The sequence below is a fragment of the Artemia franciscana genome, chromosome 4 (genome assembly GCF_032884065.1).
Source record: "Artemia franciscana chromosome 4, ASM3288406v1, whole genome shotgun sequence".
In the NCBI taxonomy this organism is placed as follows: Eukaryota; Metazoa; Arthropoda; class Branchiopoda; order Anostraca; family Artemiidae; genus Artemia; species Artemia franciscana.
The window spans coordinates 18,040,786-18,058,516 of record NC_088866.1 but is presented as its reverse complement, the minus strand read 5'-3'; the positions used below and the strand labels follow the sequence as shown (position 1 = coordinate 18,058,516).

Here is a 17,731-nt window from a genome sequence, read left to right as displayed (position 1 = left end):
GTAAAAAAAAACAATGGAAAACCTAATAAAGGCCACAATCCTGACAGGGCCTTTTGAGGGTGAGGCTGTTCTTATTCCTCGCATTCCCATGATTCCAACAGATCTGCCTTTTCAATTTAAAAGATTGCAATTCCCAATTCGATTTGCATTTGCAATCACCATTAACAAAGCTCAAGGTCAATCATTAGAAAAATGTGGTATTGATCTTAATACTGATTGTTTTTCCCATGGACAATTGTACGTTGCATGTTCGAGGGTCGGTAAACCTGACAATCTATTTATATGCAGCGAGAATTGGACAGCGAAGAATGTTGTATATTCGCAAGTTTTACGCAGTTAATTTGTATTTCGGAACCAAATGAAGCGGTTAATTATCCATCTGAATTTTTAAATTTCATAGATCCTTCAGGGTGTCCACCACACCTGCTACAACTAAAAATAGGTGTACCAATAATACTTTTAAGAAATATCAACCCACCAAAGCTTTGCAATGGCACGCGACTTGCCGTAAAAAAAAAACAATGGAAAACCTAATAGATGCCACAATCTTGACAGGGCCTTATGAGGGTGAGGCTGTTCTTATTCCTCGCATTCCCATGATTCCAACGGATCTGCTTTTTCAATTTAAAAGATTGCAATTCCCAATTCGATTAGCATTTGCAACCACCATCAACAAAGCTCAAGGGCAATCACTAGAAAAATGCGGTATAGATCTTAATACAGATTGCTTTACCAATGTACAATTGTATGTTGCATCTTTGAGGGTCGGTAAACCTGACAATCTATTTATACGCACAGACAATGGGACAGCGAAGACTGTTGTATATTCACAAGTTTTACGTAGTTAATTTGTATTGTATCTATCTATCTATCTATCTATATAAAAACGAGTTGTGTGTATGCATGTTTGTTTGTTTGTAAAAAGAGCGTTTGCATATGACGTCATTATTAGTACATACGGCTTTGTATATGGACAGACAATGGGAAAGCCAAGAATGTTGTATATTCGCAATTTTTACGTAGTTTGAAACACATATATAAATCTATCTATATTCACAGGTGGGACACAGGGACACAACTACAATGGCGCGTAACTAATATGGCGCGTAACTAATATGGCGCGTAACGACTTACGCGCGCGGGGGGGCTTGGGGGGGGGCGCGAAGCGCCCCCACCAACTAGGTGTTGGGGTGGCGCGAAGCGCCACCCCAACAGCTAGTTAATCTATAAAAGTATGAAGGGTGATAACATTTCAAATGTATTTTGTTTTCAGTAAAGCGCATATTGTGTTCTGGTTTTGAGAAGGCACAGGGGTTATGTGCCTTTTCATTTAAGTTTTTGCTCGTTTTGATTTTGACTCGGCTATCTATTGTAATTTCTTTTCGTTTCGAGTTTCATTTATTTATTGATAGTGATTCATGGTAGTTTTATGCTTGGAAGATTATTTGACGTTATTTTTGCTCATTCCTTGTTTAATGGAGTTCTTTACTTTTCTTTGAAAACCTTCTCTTGTGGAAAACACTTTTTTTAATTAGTTTCAGTTCTTTTTTGTTGACATAGAGTTTTTCATGGTTCAGTTTTTTCTACGAGAATCCATAGTATGGGCTGCTATTTGTAAGTTGGAGAAACTTTTCCAAATTTTTTAATCCTGATGCAAAAAGTATGATTTAATTTAATTTTATAGCTTCTGAAGTTGACCTGAAAAACAGAATTTAGTGTCATTCCCAAAAGATTCTATCTATGCTTCATGACAACTTGGCTACACTTACACTCTTTTTATTTATTTAAATTGTAAGAGCAGAAGTAGGAATAGTAGTGTCCCCAAAAGTTCCAGCTTAATACCCCTAGTCGTTCTCGATGTGTTGCTGAGGTGTCTTATTGGCCAACCTTTTAACGCAATGCCTTTTGATTTATTTTTGAAGCAACAATTAGTTCTAAAGCATAATGTGCCAATTGCATAATTGTGGGGGAGGTTAACAAGCCTAAAATCCCTAAAGGCATAGTTGCTCGATCGTTCTGCTATTGTGAATAAAATGGCTGTCTGAAAATTTTAACTGGATGCGTGTGGAAAATGATGCGCCTGACAGAAGGGCTGCTTGCCCTCCAATCTCTTGTTACTCTTAAAAAGGGCACCAGACACTTGCGCTGTAATTCGATTGCAAGGGGGGACTTCCCCCTGCATATTTCTAGTAAAAACATTTTAAACAAGTAAAAACAAGGTGAAAGCATTTTAAATATATTTTGTTTTTGGCAAATTGCAAATAATGTTCTCGTCTTGAGAAGGCCTGGGGATTGTCAACCCTACTCATGTTTATTTTTGCTCGTTTTATGTTTTACTCGATTATTTATTGTATGATTTAAATAAACAAAATACGTTTAAAAAATGTTTAAGTTTTTAACATTAATAAATTAAAAATTATTAAAACTTTAAGGAATATAGATCAGTATATACACCAAAGATCACACTGCCTTTCCATGACGAAAGTAAAATAGTTCAAAATAGGAATGAAACCTTTTTATTGACAGTGAATAGATATAAAATTATTTAACTGGATATTTCGAACACATATACAGTGTTCATCATCAGCAGTAAATGATGAACACTGTATATGTGCTGATGATGAACACTGTATATGTGTTCGAAATATCTATTTAAATAATTTTATATCTATTCACTGTTAATAAAAAGGTTTCATCTCTATTTTGCACTGTTTTACTTTTGTCTTGACAAGATATGGGGGTTGTACCTTTCAACTACACAAACAAAATGGCTATCTCAAAATTTCGATTACAGGTGTTTTGGGAATTGATGGGCGTGTGGGGGTTGCCCTACAATCACTTTTGACTAATAAAAAGGGCACTAGCCCTTTCAATGTTCAATCGAATGAGCCTTTTTCGAAGTTTCTACGACAGCAAATGGCCATCTCCAAAATTTCTATCAGACGCATTATGGGGAAATACGGGCTTTGGAGGGGTGGGGGTTATCCACCTTCCAATTACTCTGAATCTTAACAAAGGCACTAGTACATCTGATTACTAATCCAACGAGCCCCCTCCGAAGTTTATACGATCACCCTTTCTATATATACCTTATATGTCCCCAGGGTATAACTGAACTTGCCTTGAGGGCTGTAGGGGGGGGATTATCCTCAAGGAAATAATTTTTGGTCCTTTCAATTACGTTGAACAAAATGACTATCTCAAATTTTGATTGGATGTTTTTGGGAAATAGTGGGCATGAGAGGGGGGCTAGTTGCCCTCCAGCTATTTTTGACTATTAAAAAAGGCACTCTTCCTTTGAATTTCCAATCGAATGAGCTGTTTTCGAAGTTTCTACGACAACAAATTGCCATCTCAATATTTCTATCAGATGTATTTTGGGAAAATACATGGTGCGGCGGGGGCATCCACCCTCCGATCACTCTGAGTCTTAAAAAAGCCATTAGAACTTCTGATTACGAATCCAGCGAGCCCCCTGTGATGTTTATAAGATCACCCTTGTCTATATATACCTTAAATGCCCCCAGGCTATAACTTACAACTCTTGCCCTGAGGGCGGGGGGGGGGGTCGAGGTGGGTACCATCCTCAAAGACATAAGCTCCGGATCTTTCAATTAAGTTGAACAAAATGGCTATCTCGAAATTTTTATTCGATTTGTTTTATGAAAAGGTGGGCGTGGGAGGGGGGTTAGTCGCCTTCAAATCATTTTCAACTGCTAAAAAGGGCACCGGTCCTTTCAATTTTCAATCAAATGAGCTCTTTCAAAGTTTCTAAGACAACAAATGGCCAGCTCAAAATTAATATCAGATGCATTTGAAAATATGAGGTGTGTGAGGGGGGCTGTCATCCTTACTGCTTGAACAAAATGGTTATATCGAAATTTTTATTGGATGTCTTTTGGGAAATGGTGCGCGTGGGAGGGAGGTAAGTGGCCGTCCAAGCACTTTGGACTATTAAAAAGGGCACTAGCCCTTTCAATTTTCAATCAAATGAGCTCTTCTCAAAGTTTTTACGTCGACAAATGGCCATCTCAAAATTTCTGTACGATGTATTTCGGGAAAATACAAGGTGTGTGTGGGGGGAGGGTTATCCACCCTCGGATCACTATGAGTCTCAAAAAGGGCACTAAAACTTCTGATTAGCAATCCAATGAGCCCCCTTCGAAGTTTATACGACCACCCTTTCTATATAAACCTTAAATACCCCCAGGGCATAACTTACAACCCTTGCCCTGAGGGATGTGGAGGGGTCTGTCATCCTCAGGGACATAATTTCTGGATCTTTCAACTACTTTGAATAAAATGGCTATCTCAAAATGTTGATTGAATGTGTTCGGGGAAATGGTGGGCATGAGAAGGGGGTCAGTTGCCCTCCAAACGTTTTCAACAATTAAAAAGGGCACTGGACCTGTCAATTCCCAATCGAATAAGTCCTTTTCGCAAGTTTCGACGACAGCTCCTTCGATACCAAATGCCCTGTTCTAAACAAAAAAAAAAAAAAAAAAAAAAATAATACATTTTGCCCACATTGCTCTTTGCCTATGATTGTATATATTATCACATTTTAGGTTTATATATATTTCATACTATATCATACATAAATGACAGTTATCTAAGGTTTCACTTATTCGACATTGAGGAAAACAAAGTTGGCATTCAAAGGTTATGTTCATAATGTAGCGTTGTTCAGCGAAATTTGATTCACTTTCGATTGCCTGTGGATCTGAAATGCCTCTTCGAGGAAATATTGTGACAATATTTTCAGTATTATGAATTAAATAGTTCATTCTCAGTTCACTAGTCGGTTATTACCTTCGAAGATTTCGCATGACCATTTACCTCTCGTTTCTATTGACCATGTTATTCATTCGGAATAAGTGTTATTCATAAGAATTTAAATTCTTAACATACAATTGTCAAATCAAACTATCCATCTCTCCCATATTTGGCATTTCTTTTAGTTTGCCTTTCATAAGTCTTTGAGTGATTTTGTCGGCCTTGGTCTTGATTTATAAAGAGAAAGAGATTAATATTTTGTTAAGAAAAAAAGACAACACGAATTTTCTTTATTATTTGAGGTAACTCCAAAACCTACTTTATGTTTGCTTTCTAAACTACTACATTCGAGGTTCTCGTAAATAGTGTCACAAAATAGAACAAAAACGCTCCATGGAGTATTTGGACTTCTTATATTATTATATATGCTTAATGAACACAGTACTTCAGAATGCTTTGTTTTGTATACTTGCTCGACAAATCGGAAAACAACCAACAAAGAGTAGAATACCTGTCGGATCATAGATCTTGACGCACAAATAAATGGAAGGGGTTTTATACTTTGCTCCAGGTAAAAGGAATGCAGCCTCTAGCTAGTGTGTTCAAAGTAAAATATAATCAAACAGTTCGTGGTAACGAACTGTAGTAAGGAGCGACCGGGCTCAATAGTAACCAAAACTCTAAAAAATGGAATTTTGATATCGGTAGCTACATCAAAAGAATCGCATTTTAATGCTGATTTTAAATATATAAGTTTCATCAAGTTTAGTCTAACTCATCAAAAGTTACGAGCCTGAGAAAATTTACCTTATTTAGGAAAATAGGGGAAAACACCCCCTAAAAGTCGTAGGATCTTAACGAAAATGACACCATCAGATTCAGCGTATCAGAGAACCTTATTGTAGAAGTTTCAAGCTCCTATCTACAAAAATGTGGAATTTTGTATTTTTTGCCAGAAGACAAATCACGGATGCGTGTTTATTTGTTTGTTTTTTTGTTTGTTTTTTTTTCCCCAGGGGTCATCGTATCGACCAAGTGGTCCTAGAATGTCGCAAGAGGGCTCATTCTAACGGAAATGAAAAGTTCTGGTGCCCTTTTTAAGTGACCAAAAAAATTGGAGGGCATCTAGGCCCCCTCCCACGCTCATTTTTTTCCGAAAGTCAACGGATCAAAATTCTGAGATAGCCATTTTGTTCAGCATAGTCAAAAGCCAAAATAACTATGTCTTTGGGAATGACTTACTCCCCCACAATCCCTGGGGGAGGGGCTGCAAGTTACAAACTTTGACCAGTGTTTACATATAATAATGGTTATTGGGAAGTGTAAAGACGTTTTCAGGAGGATTTTATTTTGTTTGGGGGTGGGGCTGAGGAGAGGGGGCTATGTTGGAGGATCTTCCCTTGGAGGAATCTGTCATGGGGGAAGAAAAATTCAATGAAAAGGGCGCAGGATTTTCTAGCATTACTATAAGAAAACAATAAAAAATAAACATGAAAACGTTTTTTCAAATGAAAGGAAGAAGTAGCATTGAAACTTAAAACGAACAGAGATTATTGCGCATGTGAGGGGTTCTAAAAATACTTTAGCATAAAGAGCGAGGTATTTAGGAGGAGATAAATACCTTGCTGTTTATGCAAAAGTATTTTTAGTAATTTCAACTATTTATTCTACGGCCTTTTTGATTCAGGGGTCATTCTTAAAGAATTGGGACAAAACTTACGATTTAGTGTAAAGAGCGAGGTATTAACGAGGGTACAAACACCCTCGTATACATAATAAAAACATAAGGTTATGAAAGTTTGTTACGTAAGCTAATTCTTAAGTTACGTATATTTTTTACTAATAAAAACGTTCGTTAAAAATTAAAAGTTCTAGTTGCCTTTTTAAGTAACCGAAAAATTGGAGGGCAACTAGGCCTCCTTCTCCACGCCTTATTTCTCAAAATCGTCTGATCAAAACTAAGAGAAAGCCATTTAGCCAAAAAAAGAATTAATATACAAATTTCATTTTAATAATTTATGTGCGGAGAGCCAAAACCAAACATGCATTAATTCAAAAACGTTCAGAAATTAAATAAAAAAGAACTAATTTTTTAGCTGAAAGTAAGGAGCGACATTAAAACTTAAAACGAACAGAAATTACTCCGTATATGAAATGGGTTGTCCCCTCCGCAATCCCTCGCTCTTTACGCTAAAGTTTGACTTTGCCACAATTCTACTTTTTAAAAAAATTAAAAGCTTTAGCGTAAAGAGGGAGAGATTGCGGAGGGGACAACCCATTTCATATACGGAGTAATTTCTGTTCGTTTTAAGTTTTAATGTCGCTCCTTACTTTCAGCTAAAAAAATTAGTTTTTTTTATTTAATAAGTAGTAAGATACCAAAGCTGGGAAGTTTATTTCGAAGCCTTGTGTTACCAGAAATCAAAATGTATCCAGGGATTTTTTCAAGGGGAGGGGGAACAAAAAACTCAGTAAACTTTATTTATATTCATTTTGCTACGTTTTTACAAGTCAAAAGTTTCGGGGGAGGGGGTTCGAAACCTTTTTAGTCGTTATAAATTAATTTTTATGTTTATCTATTACGAATTACGATTATACGGATTACGAAGCTTTAAAGCTTTAAAAATCTGGTTTTGGCTCCCTGTGAATGAGATTTTCATTCGAATCTAGTACTGAAATTTTTAGGAATGCTCTTTTTTTACGTATCACCATTTTGTCAGAGCCAACGCTCGGGCGTTGCCTATAGTAAAGAGCGATAAGACTGAAAATGAATAATATATAGTTTTGGGTTAATTTAAATTACATTGGATGTCTGATAATACTCTATCAATGGCTTTTTGGCACCCCATGGGCTGAAATCGTCTTTTTGTGCCGCAACTCGGCAAATGTTACTTTGTTTTCATCTTTTTGGTTATCAAAACGGCCAGTACAACGATTAATTTTCATTTTAACGATCTTTCTTCCAACGCTCTAAAATTATTGGCTTAATATGATCAAAATGGCTCTCAAAAAAATAAAAAAGATACTCACCTGCTTGACAAAAAAAATACTAAATTTCGCTTTTTTGTAGATAAGTGCTTGAATCCTCAGTAATAGATATCTCATATGTCTTAAATTTGGTGGTACATTTTTGAATTGCTCCTCCTTTTTCAATTGCTTTCCCCCTTTTCAAAAATAGTGTGAGTTTTCTTCAATTCGTGACTTTCGGTGAGTGACTTAACCTTAATGAATTTCATATATATGGAAAGATCTTTTTGGACACTAAAGGTAAACCATGGCCACCTTTCTCGATAATAAATACATAGGTAAACAACAGGTAATTGCATAACTTATAGCTCTTGCCCTGAGGGCTGTGGGGGGGGGGGTGATATCCCCAGAGACATAGTTAATGGACCTGTATCTATGCTGAATAAATTGAATGAATGAATATTTTTTTATAGCTCGTCAAATATGCAAGGCATAGTGATGGAATATAGCAAACAGAAAGCAAAAAGGAAGGAAAAGGGAAAACAGACACAAACACAAAAACAGGATGAAATATGTACAAACTAGAAAGACGAGTAAACAAGGCTTTTCAAAAAAGTCAGCCACTCGAGGGGTGTAAACTTTTTTCACCGACAACTTTCCATACAAATTATCAAACTGTACAATCAGGTCGAAGGCTCCGTAATACTATTTTAATTTGGTGTTACGAGACAATATTGGAAGGCTCGGGGGAAACTTCGCGTAACGAAAAAATAGCTTCCTAATTTATTTATCACTTTCACTCGAATAACTTTGAACGGATTAAGTACAAAACATGGGGAAGAACAATGGCGTTATATATTTTCGCTAGGAGCTATTGTGTCATATTCATTTGCGACGGCACTAAAGAAGCATAAGCCACCCGGATTTTCTTTTCAGTTCTAGCAGACAATAAATTTCTTGTTAGAGATATTGAATCTCTGATAGGTAGTCCTAGGTAAATAGCTCTTGGCATGGGGTAACGGCTGCTCCACCGAGATCCACTGAAGTCAGAGCCAACTGAGACGAACAATTAAACAGAAGAAAATGGGGTTTCTTTCCGTTCAAATTCAAACCAATCTTTCTAAATTCACTTAAAATTATATTATAACTCTCTTCTAGTTGTTTAAAAATGACTGCTTGGTTGGAAACTAAAAGCTTTAGTGCTCTTTTCAAGACTTTGATGTGACTTGAGGGCAGCTAGCCCCCCTTATAGTCTATTTTTTCTATCCCAACCCTTATGACATACAAGGTCCAAACAAAGTAACATTATCTGTCGTGTTTCGGTATAAAAAGACAATTTCAGCCAATAAGGTGCCAAAAAGCCATTGATAGAGTATACTGAGATTCCAATGTAAATTCAACAAGAGCTAAGAGCTCGTATGACACCTGTGGCGAGGCCGGAAGAGCCAAGAGCTAATATGGCATGAGCTCTAGCAAACTACTAAGAATCAATATATTGATTTAAAAGGAAAATTAGAGGCTTAATGCTGATCGGGATTTAAAATAAGAGCTCTGAGTCACGAGGTCCTTCTAAATATTAAAATTCATTAAGATCCGATCACCCACTCGGAAGTTATAAATACCTCATTTTTTTTAATTTTTCCTCTCCCTTCAGCCCCCCAGATGGTCGAATCGGGGAAAACGACTTTATCAAGTCAATTTGTGCAGCTCCCTGACACGCCTACCAATTTTCATCGTCCTAGCACGTCTAGAAGCTCCAAACTCGCCAAAGCACTGAACCCCACCCCCTAACTCCCCTCAAGAGAGCGGATCCAGTATGGTTACGTCAATCACGTATCTACGACATTTGATTATTCTACTCACCAAGTCTCATCTCGATCTCTCCACTCTAAGAGTTTGCAAAATTTCCGGTTCCCCCTCCAATTACCCCCAATGTCAACAGATCTGGTCGAGATTTGAAATAAGAGCTCTGAGACATGAGTTCCTTCTAAATATCAGATATCCTTAAGATTTGGTCACCCGTTCTTAAGTTAAAAATAGCTCAATTTTTCTAATTTTTCCAAATTAACACACCCCAGCTCCTCCAAAGAGAACGGATCCGTTCCAATTATGTCAATCACGTATCTGTTACTTGTGCTTATTCTTCCCATCAAGTTTCATCCCGATCTCTCTACTAAGCGTTTTCCAAGATTTCTGTTTCCCCCTTCAAAACCCCCCTATGTCCCCGGATCCGATTCGAATTGAAAATGAAGCATCTGAGACATAAAACCCTTCTATATATCAAGTTTCATTAAGATCCGATCACCCATTCGTAAGATAAAGATACCTCAACTTTCACGTTTACCAAGAATTCCGGCTTCCCCCTCCAACTCCCCCCTGTGTCAACGGATCTGGTCAGGATTTAAAATAAGAGTTCTAAACCACAAGATCCTTTTAAATATCAAATTTCATTTAGATCTGATCCCTCGTTCGTAAGTTAAAAATACCTCATTTTCTCTAATTTTTCCGAATTACTCCCCCCCCCAACTCCACCAAAGAGATCGGATCTGTCCGGTTGTGTCATTCACGTATCTTGGACTTGTTTTTTTTCTTCCCACCAAGTTCCATCCCGATCTCTCCGCTTTAAGTGTTTTCCAAGATTTCTGGTCCCCCCCCCAATGACGCTGGCTCCGGTTGGGATTTAAAATAAGAGATCTGACTTATGAGGTCCTTCTAAATATGAAATTTCATTAAGATCCGATCACTCATTCATAAGTTTTGTTCCATATTTTTAAGAGCTGCTACTGAAACACGGGGGCCGTTTATTTAAAATAGAAATAGTTAAAAAAAAGTTTTTTAACTGAAAGTAAGTAGCGACATTAAAACTTGAAACGAACAGATTTTATTCCGTATATGAAAGGGGTCGTCACCTCCTCAACGCCTCCCTCTTTACGCTAAAGTTTGACTCTTTGTCACAACTGTACTTCTTAAAATAATAAAAACTTTAGCGTAAAGAGCGTTGAGGAGGGGACAGTCCCTTTCATATACGTAATATTTTCGTAGGAATTTTCGATGGAGGGGAACCGGATTTCTCCTCGTTTTATAAAACGATCAGAGATTAAATAAAAATGTTTTCTTCAACATAAAGTAAAGAGCAACATAAAAAATTAAAACGAAAAGAAAATATTAATTATATAAGGGTGTGGCTGCCCCCTTCTCAATAACTCGGTCTTTTTCGCTAAAGTTTCACTTTTTGTCCTGATTCTTTAAGAACGACTCTTGAAACATAACGGTCGTTTAATTAGATTAATGAGTTTTTTTAAAGTTCAGGAAAATTTTTGCGTAAAGAGCGAGGTATTAAGATGGGGGCAGCCCCCCTCATATAATTAATAATAGATGAACTATTAAGTTTGTTAGAGTAACCGAAACTCCAGAAGACGGAATTTAGGTACCAATGGATATACCAAAACAATCAAGATTTTTGTGCTGATTTCAAATGTACAAGTTTCATTAAGTTTAGTCTTACCCATTAAAGGCACTGAACCTGAGAATATTTGCCGTATTTTCAAAAAACTGGGAAACGTCTTATAAAATTCACAGAATCTTATTGAAAACCACACCATTTGATTCAGCATATCACAGAACCCTACTGTAGAGGTTTCAAGCTCCTATCTGCAAAAATGTGGAATTTTGTATTTTTTGCCAAAAGAAAGATCTTGTCAGTTGCTTTGGCTAATGACTAAAAGACTGGAAATTTTCTATAATAATTAGGAATTCATTTAAGAACCGATTATATAAACAGGAATAGTGGAGTAGCACAAAGAAAACAAAACTGCCGAAAGTAAATAAACATTCCCTTTGCCAAAACTACAGAAGCAAATTCATCAATATAATCTAATCAAAGAATTATGAGGACCGAATTGCAAATGAGCCTTTTCTTTTAATATCTGACTTTTTGGAGACGTCGATAGTGCATTCGAGCATTCCAAGATTACTTGTCCGATAAGTCTGATTATTTATCCGAAGTGTTTCGCGAGACGTAAATGACGCCTGAGGTTAGGACTAATACTGCTTGTGGATGGTTTGGATTAGTTTTCGGACATATCACATGTGCTAACCCCAGAAAAAGCAGGATAAGTGACGTCACGTGTAAACAAAAAATTCAGTCATTTCTGAAATGGAACTGATATATGAATTTATATGCAGATGAGTAATTTTGAAATCTAGTACACATTCAGGTATTTTTATATAAACTGTGTGTACGGGGGAGTATAAGTGGTTAATGTTGTTATTCGCCTAGTTGTTCATACTTTTCAGTTAACAAATTGTGGGATAAGTATTAGTTGTTGTTTTTACGGGTTAAATACGTGATACTTGGTATTAAGCCGTTAGTCAGACCAGGGATGCTTGAACATTCTGCATAATCAGTAGCACAAAACTTATGAACAATCCTTCGGTTTCCATACTACCTATGTAAATATAATAAAAACTTGCAGTAACGAAATTACTAAACATGTCTATCTCCCATATCTTGGATACTAAACAATGGGCGTAAAGATGATATAAAAAGAATCGAATGGTCAAAGTTCATTGTTCAAAGTCTAGTCTATTTACCAAGACTAGTGGCATGAAATAGGCAACAAAAAACGAAAAACGGATTTGTTTCTTGCGACTCCTCTCTCTCTCTCTCTCTCTCTCTCTCTCTCTCTCTCTCTCTCTCCCTCTCTCTCTCCCTCCCTCTCTCTCTCTCTCTCTCTCTCTCTCTCTCTCTCTCTCTCTCTCTCTCTCTCTCTCTCTCTCTCTCTCTCTCTCTCTCTCTCTTCTGCTCTCTCTCTCTCTTCTGCTCTCTTTCTCTATTTACTTTGCCTTCCTCTTCGTCTTATTCTTTAATTTTTGCAGGCTTTTTTTGGAGAGTGAAAAGAACCCATCGTTTCTTCTTTCAACTTTTGCTTCTAATACTGAATCTAGTGAAGAACAAACAGAACTGGTAGAAATGCGAGAGATTATTGTTGAATTCTTGAAACTGCTTCCCCGTTTAGAGAGTCTTTCTTTTGAAGAGTGTCCTTCAAATTTGCTCCTTTCAATATTTGAACTTTTTGGTCTTTGTTTTGAAGAAGATATTTTGGCTTCTGCTTTGATTTACTCTATTGGAGATACTCTACTAACCTCTGCAGTTCACTGCCGAAATTTAGCTGCAACTAGAAGGTAAGCGATTAAAGCAGGCACATACCCAGACGTGGTGGGGTACTTCAGGCCCATATCCACGAAATAAAGAACTTGTACGATGTTCCTCCTAATTATGTATATCTTCATTTGATATGCCTGTTTTTGTGGGGTGGGGCTGGAGGTTGGTCAATCTTCTTCCCTGTACCACATTCCTGTGAACATTGCTGACCAGAGATTCTGTATTTTACATTATATGAATGTTGATCTTCTTACAATTTTGAAGGATTTTGAGGGAAATAAATAAATAAATTCGCCGACAAGTTATCAATGCTTCTGTTATTGAAATGAGTCTTAAAGTAGGGAACTGATCTGGAAGTCAAAAAATAGATTTTGAAAGAAAAGGCTTGAGGTAGTTTAATCAAAAGACCACCTCCCCAATCCTATATATAGACAGTTTGACTTCTTTTTAATCAAAAAGATGTCAATCGCTTTGACTATTTTGTCAATCTAAACGATGATTAAATTAATCAATGAAATTGGTTATATATCGATATTCAGTAATGTCGTTTTGTAGTCGAAGGACATGTTGTATATAGAAAAAATATACATACACAAAGGTTTGAATTGGAAAAATAATTTTAGAAAGAGAAAAGAACGAAAGCGAGAAAAAATAAAAAGAGACGCATAAATATTTGAGTCGGAATCAACTATAATTCTATGATTAAATATCAACTACAAGGAAAATATCTCCTTTTTGTCTTCGAATATTTCCAAAGCTGTGTGCCAAGCCAAAAAAGCCTTTCGGTGGTATAAAGAAGAAACAAAACACGTAGCGTGCACTTTTTATGAGGACTAAATGAAAAATAGTTTCTCTCTTCCCCACAAATTGTTAGTTCCTCCACCCCTTCCAGCTAAAAAAAAGAAGGAAAAAATTCCTGAAAGTTCCAACCACAGTCCCAAGGCATGATACAAAACAGGCTATAGATGCTAAACTAAAATGGTACTACGCACCAAATTGCGTATAAACCTGTTGATAAAACCTACCGACTAAATGCAGTCTATAATGATAGTATATTCGTAAGCCTTTAGGCAATGTAAAGGGAATGATCTCTTGGGACTATGTAAAAAACCAACTGAGATAAATTTGATCTGAAACTTCAGATTATTTTGTTCTCTCTTCAAAGACGATTTCTGCCTGTTTTATGACGTTAAATCATAGTTTTGGCTGCAGTTTACCGAAGCTACCACTACTTATAGTTGATGGCAATTATGTTGGTATTATGATTATTGCTTTTTCTATGATCACTGTTACCGTTATATCATAGGCAGCACGATAGTACTGCCTAAGTAAAGAGCGATGTGGGCACAATACCTTATTTTTTTTCTTATTTAATCCAGGGCACTTCGTATCGAAGCAGTTGTCGTAGAAACTTCGAAAAGGGCCCATTCGACTAGAAATTGGATGGGCCAGTGCCCTTTTTAACAATCGAAACTGATTGGAGGGCAACTAACACCGATCCCATGCCCACCATTTCCCCAAACGCATTCAATCGGAATTTTGAGATAGCCATTTTGTTTAGCATAGTTGAAAGATTTTGAAATTATGTCTTTGAGAATGACGGCCCCCCCCCCAGCCCTCAGCGTAATGGTTGTAAGTTATGCCCCGAAGGCATATAAGGTTTGTATGGGAAGGGTGGTCGTTTAAACTCCAGATAGGGCTCTTTCGATTGGAAATCAGATGTTCTAGTTCATTTTTAAGAGTCAGAGTCATCAAAGGGTTGTAAGTTATGCCCTGGGGGCTTATCAGGTTTTTATGGAAGGAGTGGTCGTGTAAACTTTAGAAGAGGCTCATTTAATTTGAAATGCATAGTTTTAGTTCCCTTTCAAAAGTGAAATATGGCGGAGAGCAACTAGCCCCCCTTCCTGACACCCTCTTTTCTCAAAACACATTCAATTGAAATTGTGACACTGCCATTTTGTTACCAATAGTTCAAAAATCATATAGCAATGTCTTTAGGGTGGACACAATTCCCCAGAGCCCATGAATAAGGGTTGTAAGCTATGCCCCTGTTGCATAGGGTTTCTTTGGGAACGGGCGGTCGTATAAGCTTTGGATCGGATGGAGCTCATTTGATTGGAAGTCCGAAGTTCTAATGTCCTTTGTAATAGTCTAAAATGAATGAAGGGTAATCAGCCCCACCCAACCCTGTCATTCCCCAAAATATATCCGATCGAAATTTTAAGAGATCTATTTTGTTCAGCCTTTTTGAAAGGTCCAGTAATTATATCTTTGGGGATGTCAACCTGCCCAAAGTCCTCAGGGCAAGGCTGTGAGTTAGGCTATTTGTTCATTGTTTACACAGTATATATTATTGAGAAAGGTATGCTTGTTTGAACTTTACTTTCTAAGAAGACGAAGGGCATCCACGTGAGTCTTTCAGAGAATTTTTCGAACTAAATAAAAATGCTTTATGTGTATAAGAATTGTCATAAGGGTGTAACACTGGAATAACTGAGTTTATTAATTCGGAAAATTTAGGAAATAATAAGGGTGATAAAAAAGGCAATATTTGGATGCTACCAATATTGCTGCAACTACCACCATTGCCACAGACAGACCAATATATTTACAGCATTGAGGGGAAATTTGAACTAAATCAAAAGACGCTATGCGCATGCAAATTGTCAAAATAGCGTATCTCAGGAATTGATTTTGGTATTAAATTGGAATTTTCAGAGAATGCTTAAAGGGGAATATCATCTCACAAAAAGGCAATACTACTGCTACTGCTTATATTGATACTTATATTGATACTACTTATACGGCTAAGAGCACTGAGAGGAAAATATGGTAAGATACAGGTTATCAAAAGGGCATATCAGCAATGTCATAGCAACGGCTGCTTGTATTAAGTTGAAACATCTAGGACTTGATGAGAGGAACGTTCTGCTGATCAGAAGGCGATATATTAATACTATTACTAGTAATATCAATACTATTACTGTCACTACTATTACAACTATGCCTCGGGGTATGAAGGTGAAATTTCCAATGCATTTTGAGGGTGGGGGGGATAAACTGAATCACAACATGCCGTCTGTATGAAGGCTGACAAATCGGTGTAACAACAATATCTTAGGAAGAGTTTGGTGTGTGAAGTTAAAACTAACAGGGCTTATTGTGAGGGATATTGAACTAACCAAAAGAAAATATTTTCAACCTAATTCTACTGCTTCTGCTCATACTAATACTGCTGTTACTACTATTTCTATTACTACTACTGCCGCTAAAGTTTGGACTACTACAATTAACCCTACTGCTAATATTACTTCTATTGCTGTTAAGGATATGAAGCTAAGGATATGGAGGTGAGAATTGTGGGATGGATGTATAGTAACTAAATGGAACTTAGTCGAAACGCACTACACCCACACAGGTTGAAATCTAAGGGTATTAAGGTTAAGCCTATAAGGAACATTTTGGCGGATGCTAAACTAAATCAAAACAAACTATGAGTATGTGGACTTCCGAAAAGTTGACACAGCAATATCTAAAGAACAAATTGTTTTATTAAGTTAGACCTTTAAGGTAAGTTTTGGGGGATTCTAAACTAGCCAGAAGGCACTATGTGTATACTTTTAACATTTACTTAACCATTACAGTTACTTTAACTAATGACGCTACGGTTAAGGTGAAACCTTTAGGGAAAGTTTAGGAGGAGTTTCAATTAGACGAGAAAACTGTGTGCATGCATGTTTTCAAAGGGGTATATAAGGAATATCATAGGCTGCACCACTCTATGATTGCTAGGAATATTACTGAAAACTTTAAAGGAACTAAATTCGATCCAAAATTAAAGTTATGGTGCCCTTTTTAGGGATTACATAAAAAAAACTAGTTTTTTTAACTGAAAGTAAGGAACGACATTAAAACTTAAAACGAACAGAAATTACTCCGTATATGAAATGGGTTGTCCCCTACGCAATCCCTCGCTAATTACGCTAAAGCTTTCAATTGTTTTAAAAAGCAGAATTGTGGCAAAGAGTCAAACTTTAGCGTAAAGAGCGAGGGATTGCGGAGGAGACAATCCATTTCATATACGGAGTAATTTCTGTTCGTTTTAAGTTTTAATGTCGCTCCTTACTTTCAGTTAAAAAAACTAGTTTTTTTTTATGTAATTTCTGGACGTTTTCGAATTAATGCATGTTTGATTTTGGCTCTCCACACATAAATTATTAAAATGAAATTTGCATATTAATTCCTTTTTTGGCTAAATGGCTTTCTCTTAGTTTTGATCAGACGATTTTGAGAAATAAGGGATGGGGAAGGAGGCCTAGTTGCCATGCAATTTTTCGGTTACATAAAAAGGCAACTATAAATTTTAATTTTAAACGAATTTTTTTATTAGTAAAAAATATACGTAACTTAAGAATTAACTTACGAAACAAACTTTTATATTCTTAAATTTTTATTATGTATATGAGGGGATTTCTACCCTCGTTAATACCTCGCTCTTTACACTAAATCGCAAGTTTTGTCCCAATTCTTTAAGAATGACCCCTGAATCAGAAAGGCCGTAGAATAAATAGTTGAAATTACTAAAAATACTATAGCATAAAGAGCGAGGTATTTATCTCCTCCTAAATACCTCGCTCTTTATGCTAAAGTATTTTTAAAACCCCTCATATGCGTAATAATCTCTGTTCGTTTTAAGTTTCAATTTTACTCCTTACTTTCAATTGAAAAAACTTTTCCATGTTTATTTTTTCATTGTTTTTTATAGTAATTTTAGTAAATCCTGCGCCCTTTTCATTGAATTTCTGTTCCCCCATAACATATTTC

General features: G+C 36.5%; 1 protein-coding gene across 3 annotated transcripts in view; it reads left to right on the top strand.

Annotated features, from left to right (window-relative positions):
* The window catches only part of LOC136026091 (uncharacterized), a 194,780-nt gene that overhangs the window by 94,870 nt on the left and 82,179 nt on the right, over positions 1–17,731 (top strand). For all 3 annotated transcript variants that reach the window (XM_065702315.1, XM_065702313.1, XM_065702314.1), the window contains exon 11: positions 12,622–12,927. In XM_065702315.1, the coding sequence (XP_065558387.1) occupies positions 12,622–12,927 (306 nt within the window). The remainder of the gene's footprint in view (positions 1–12,621; positions 12,928–17,731) is intronic.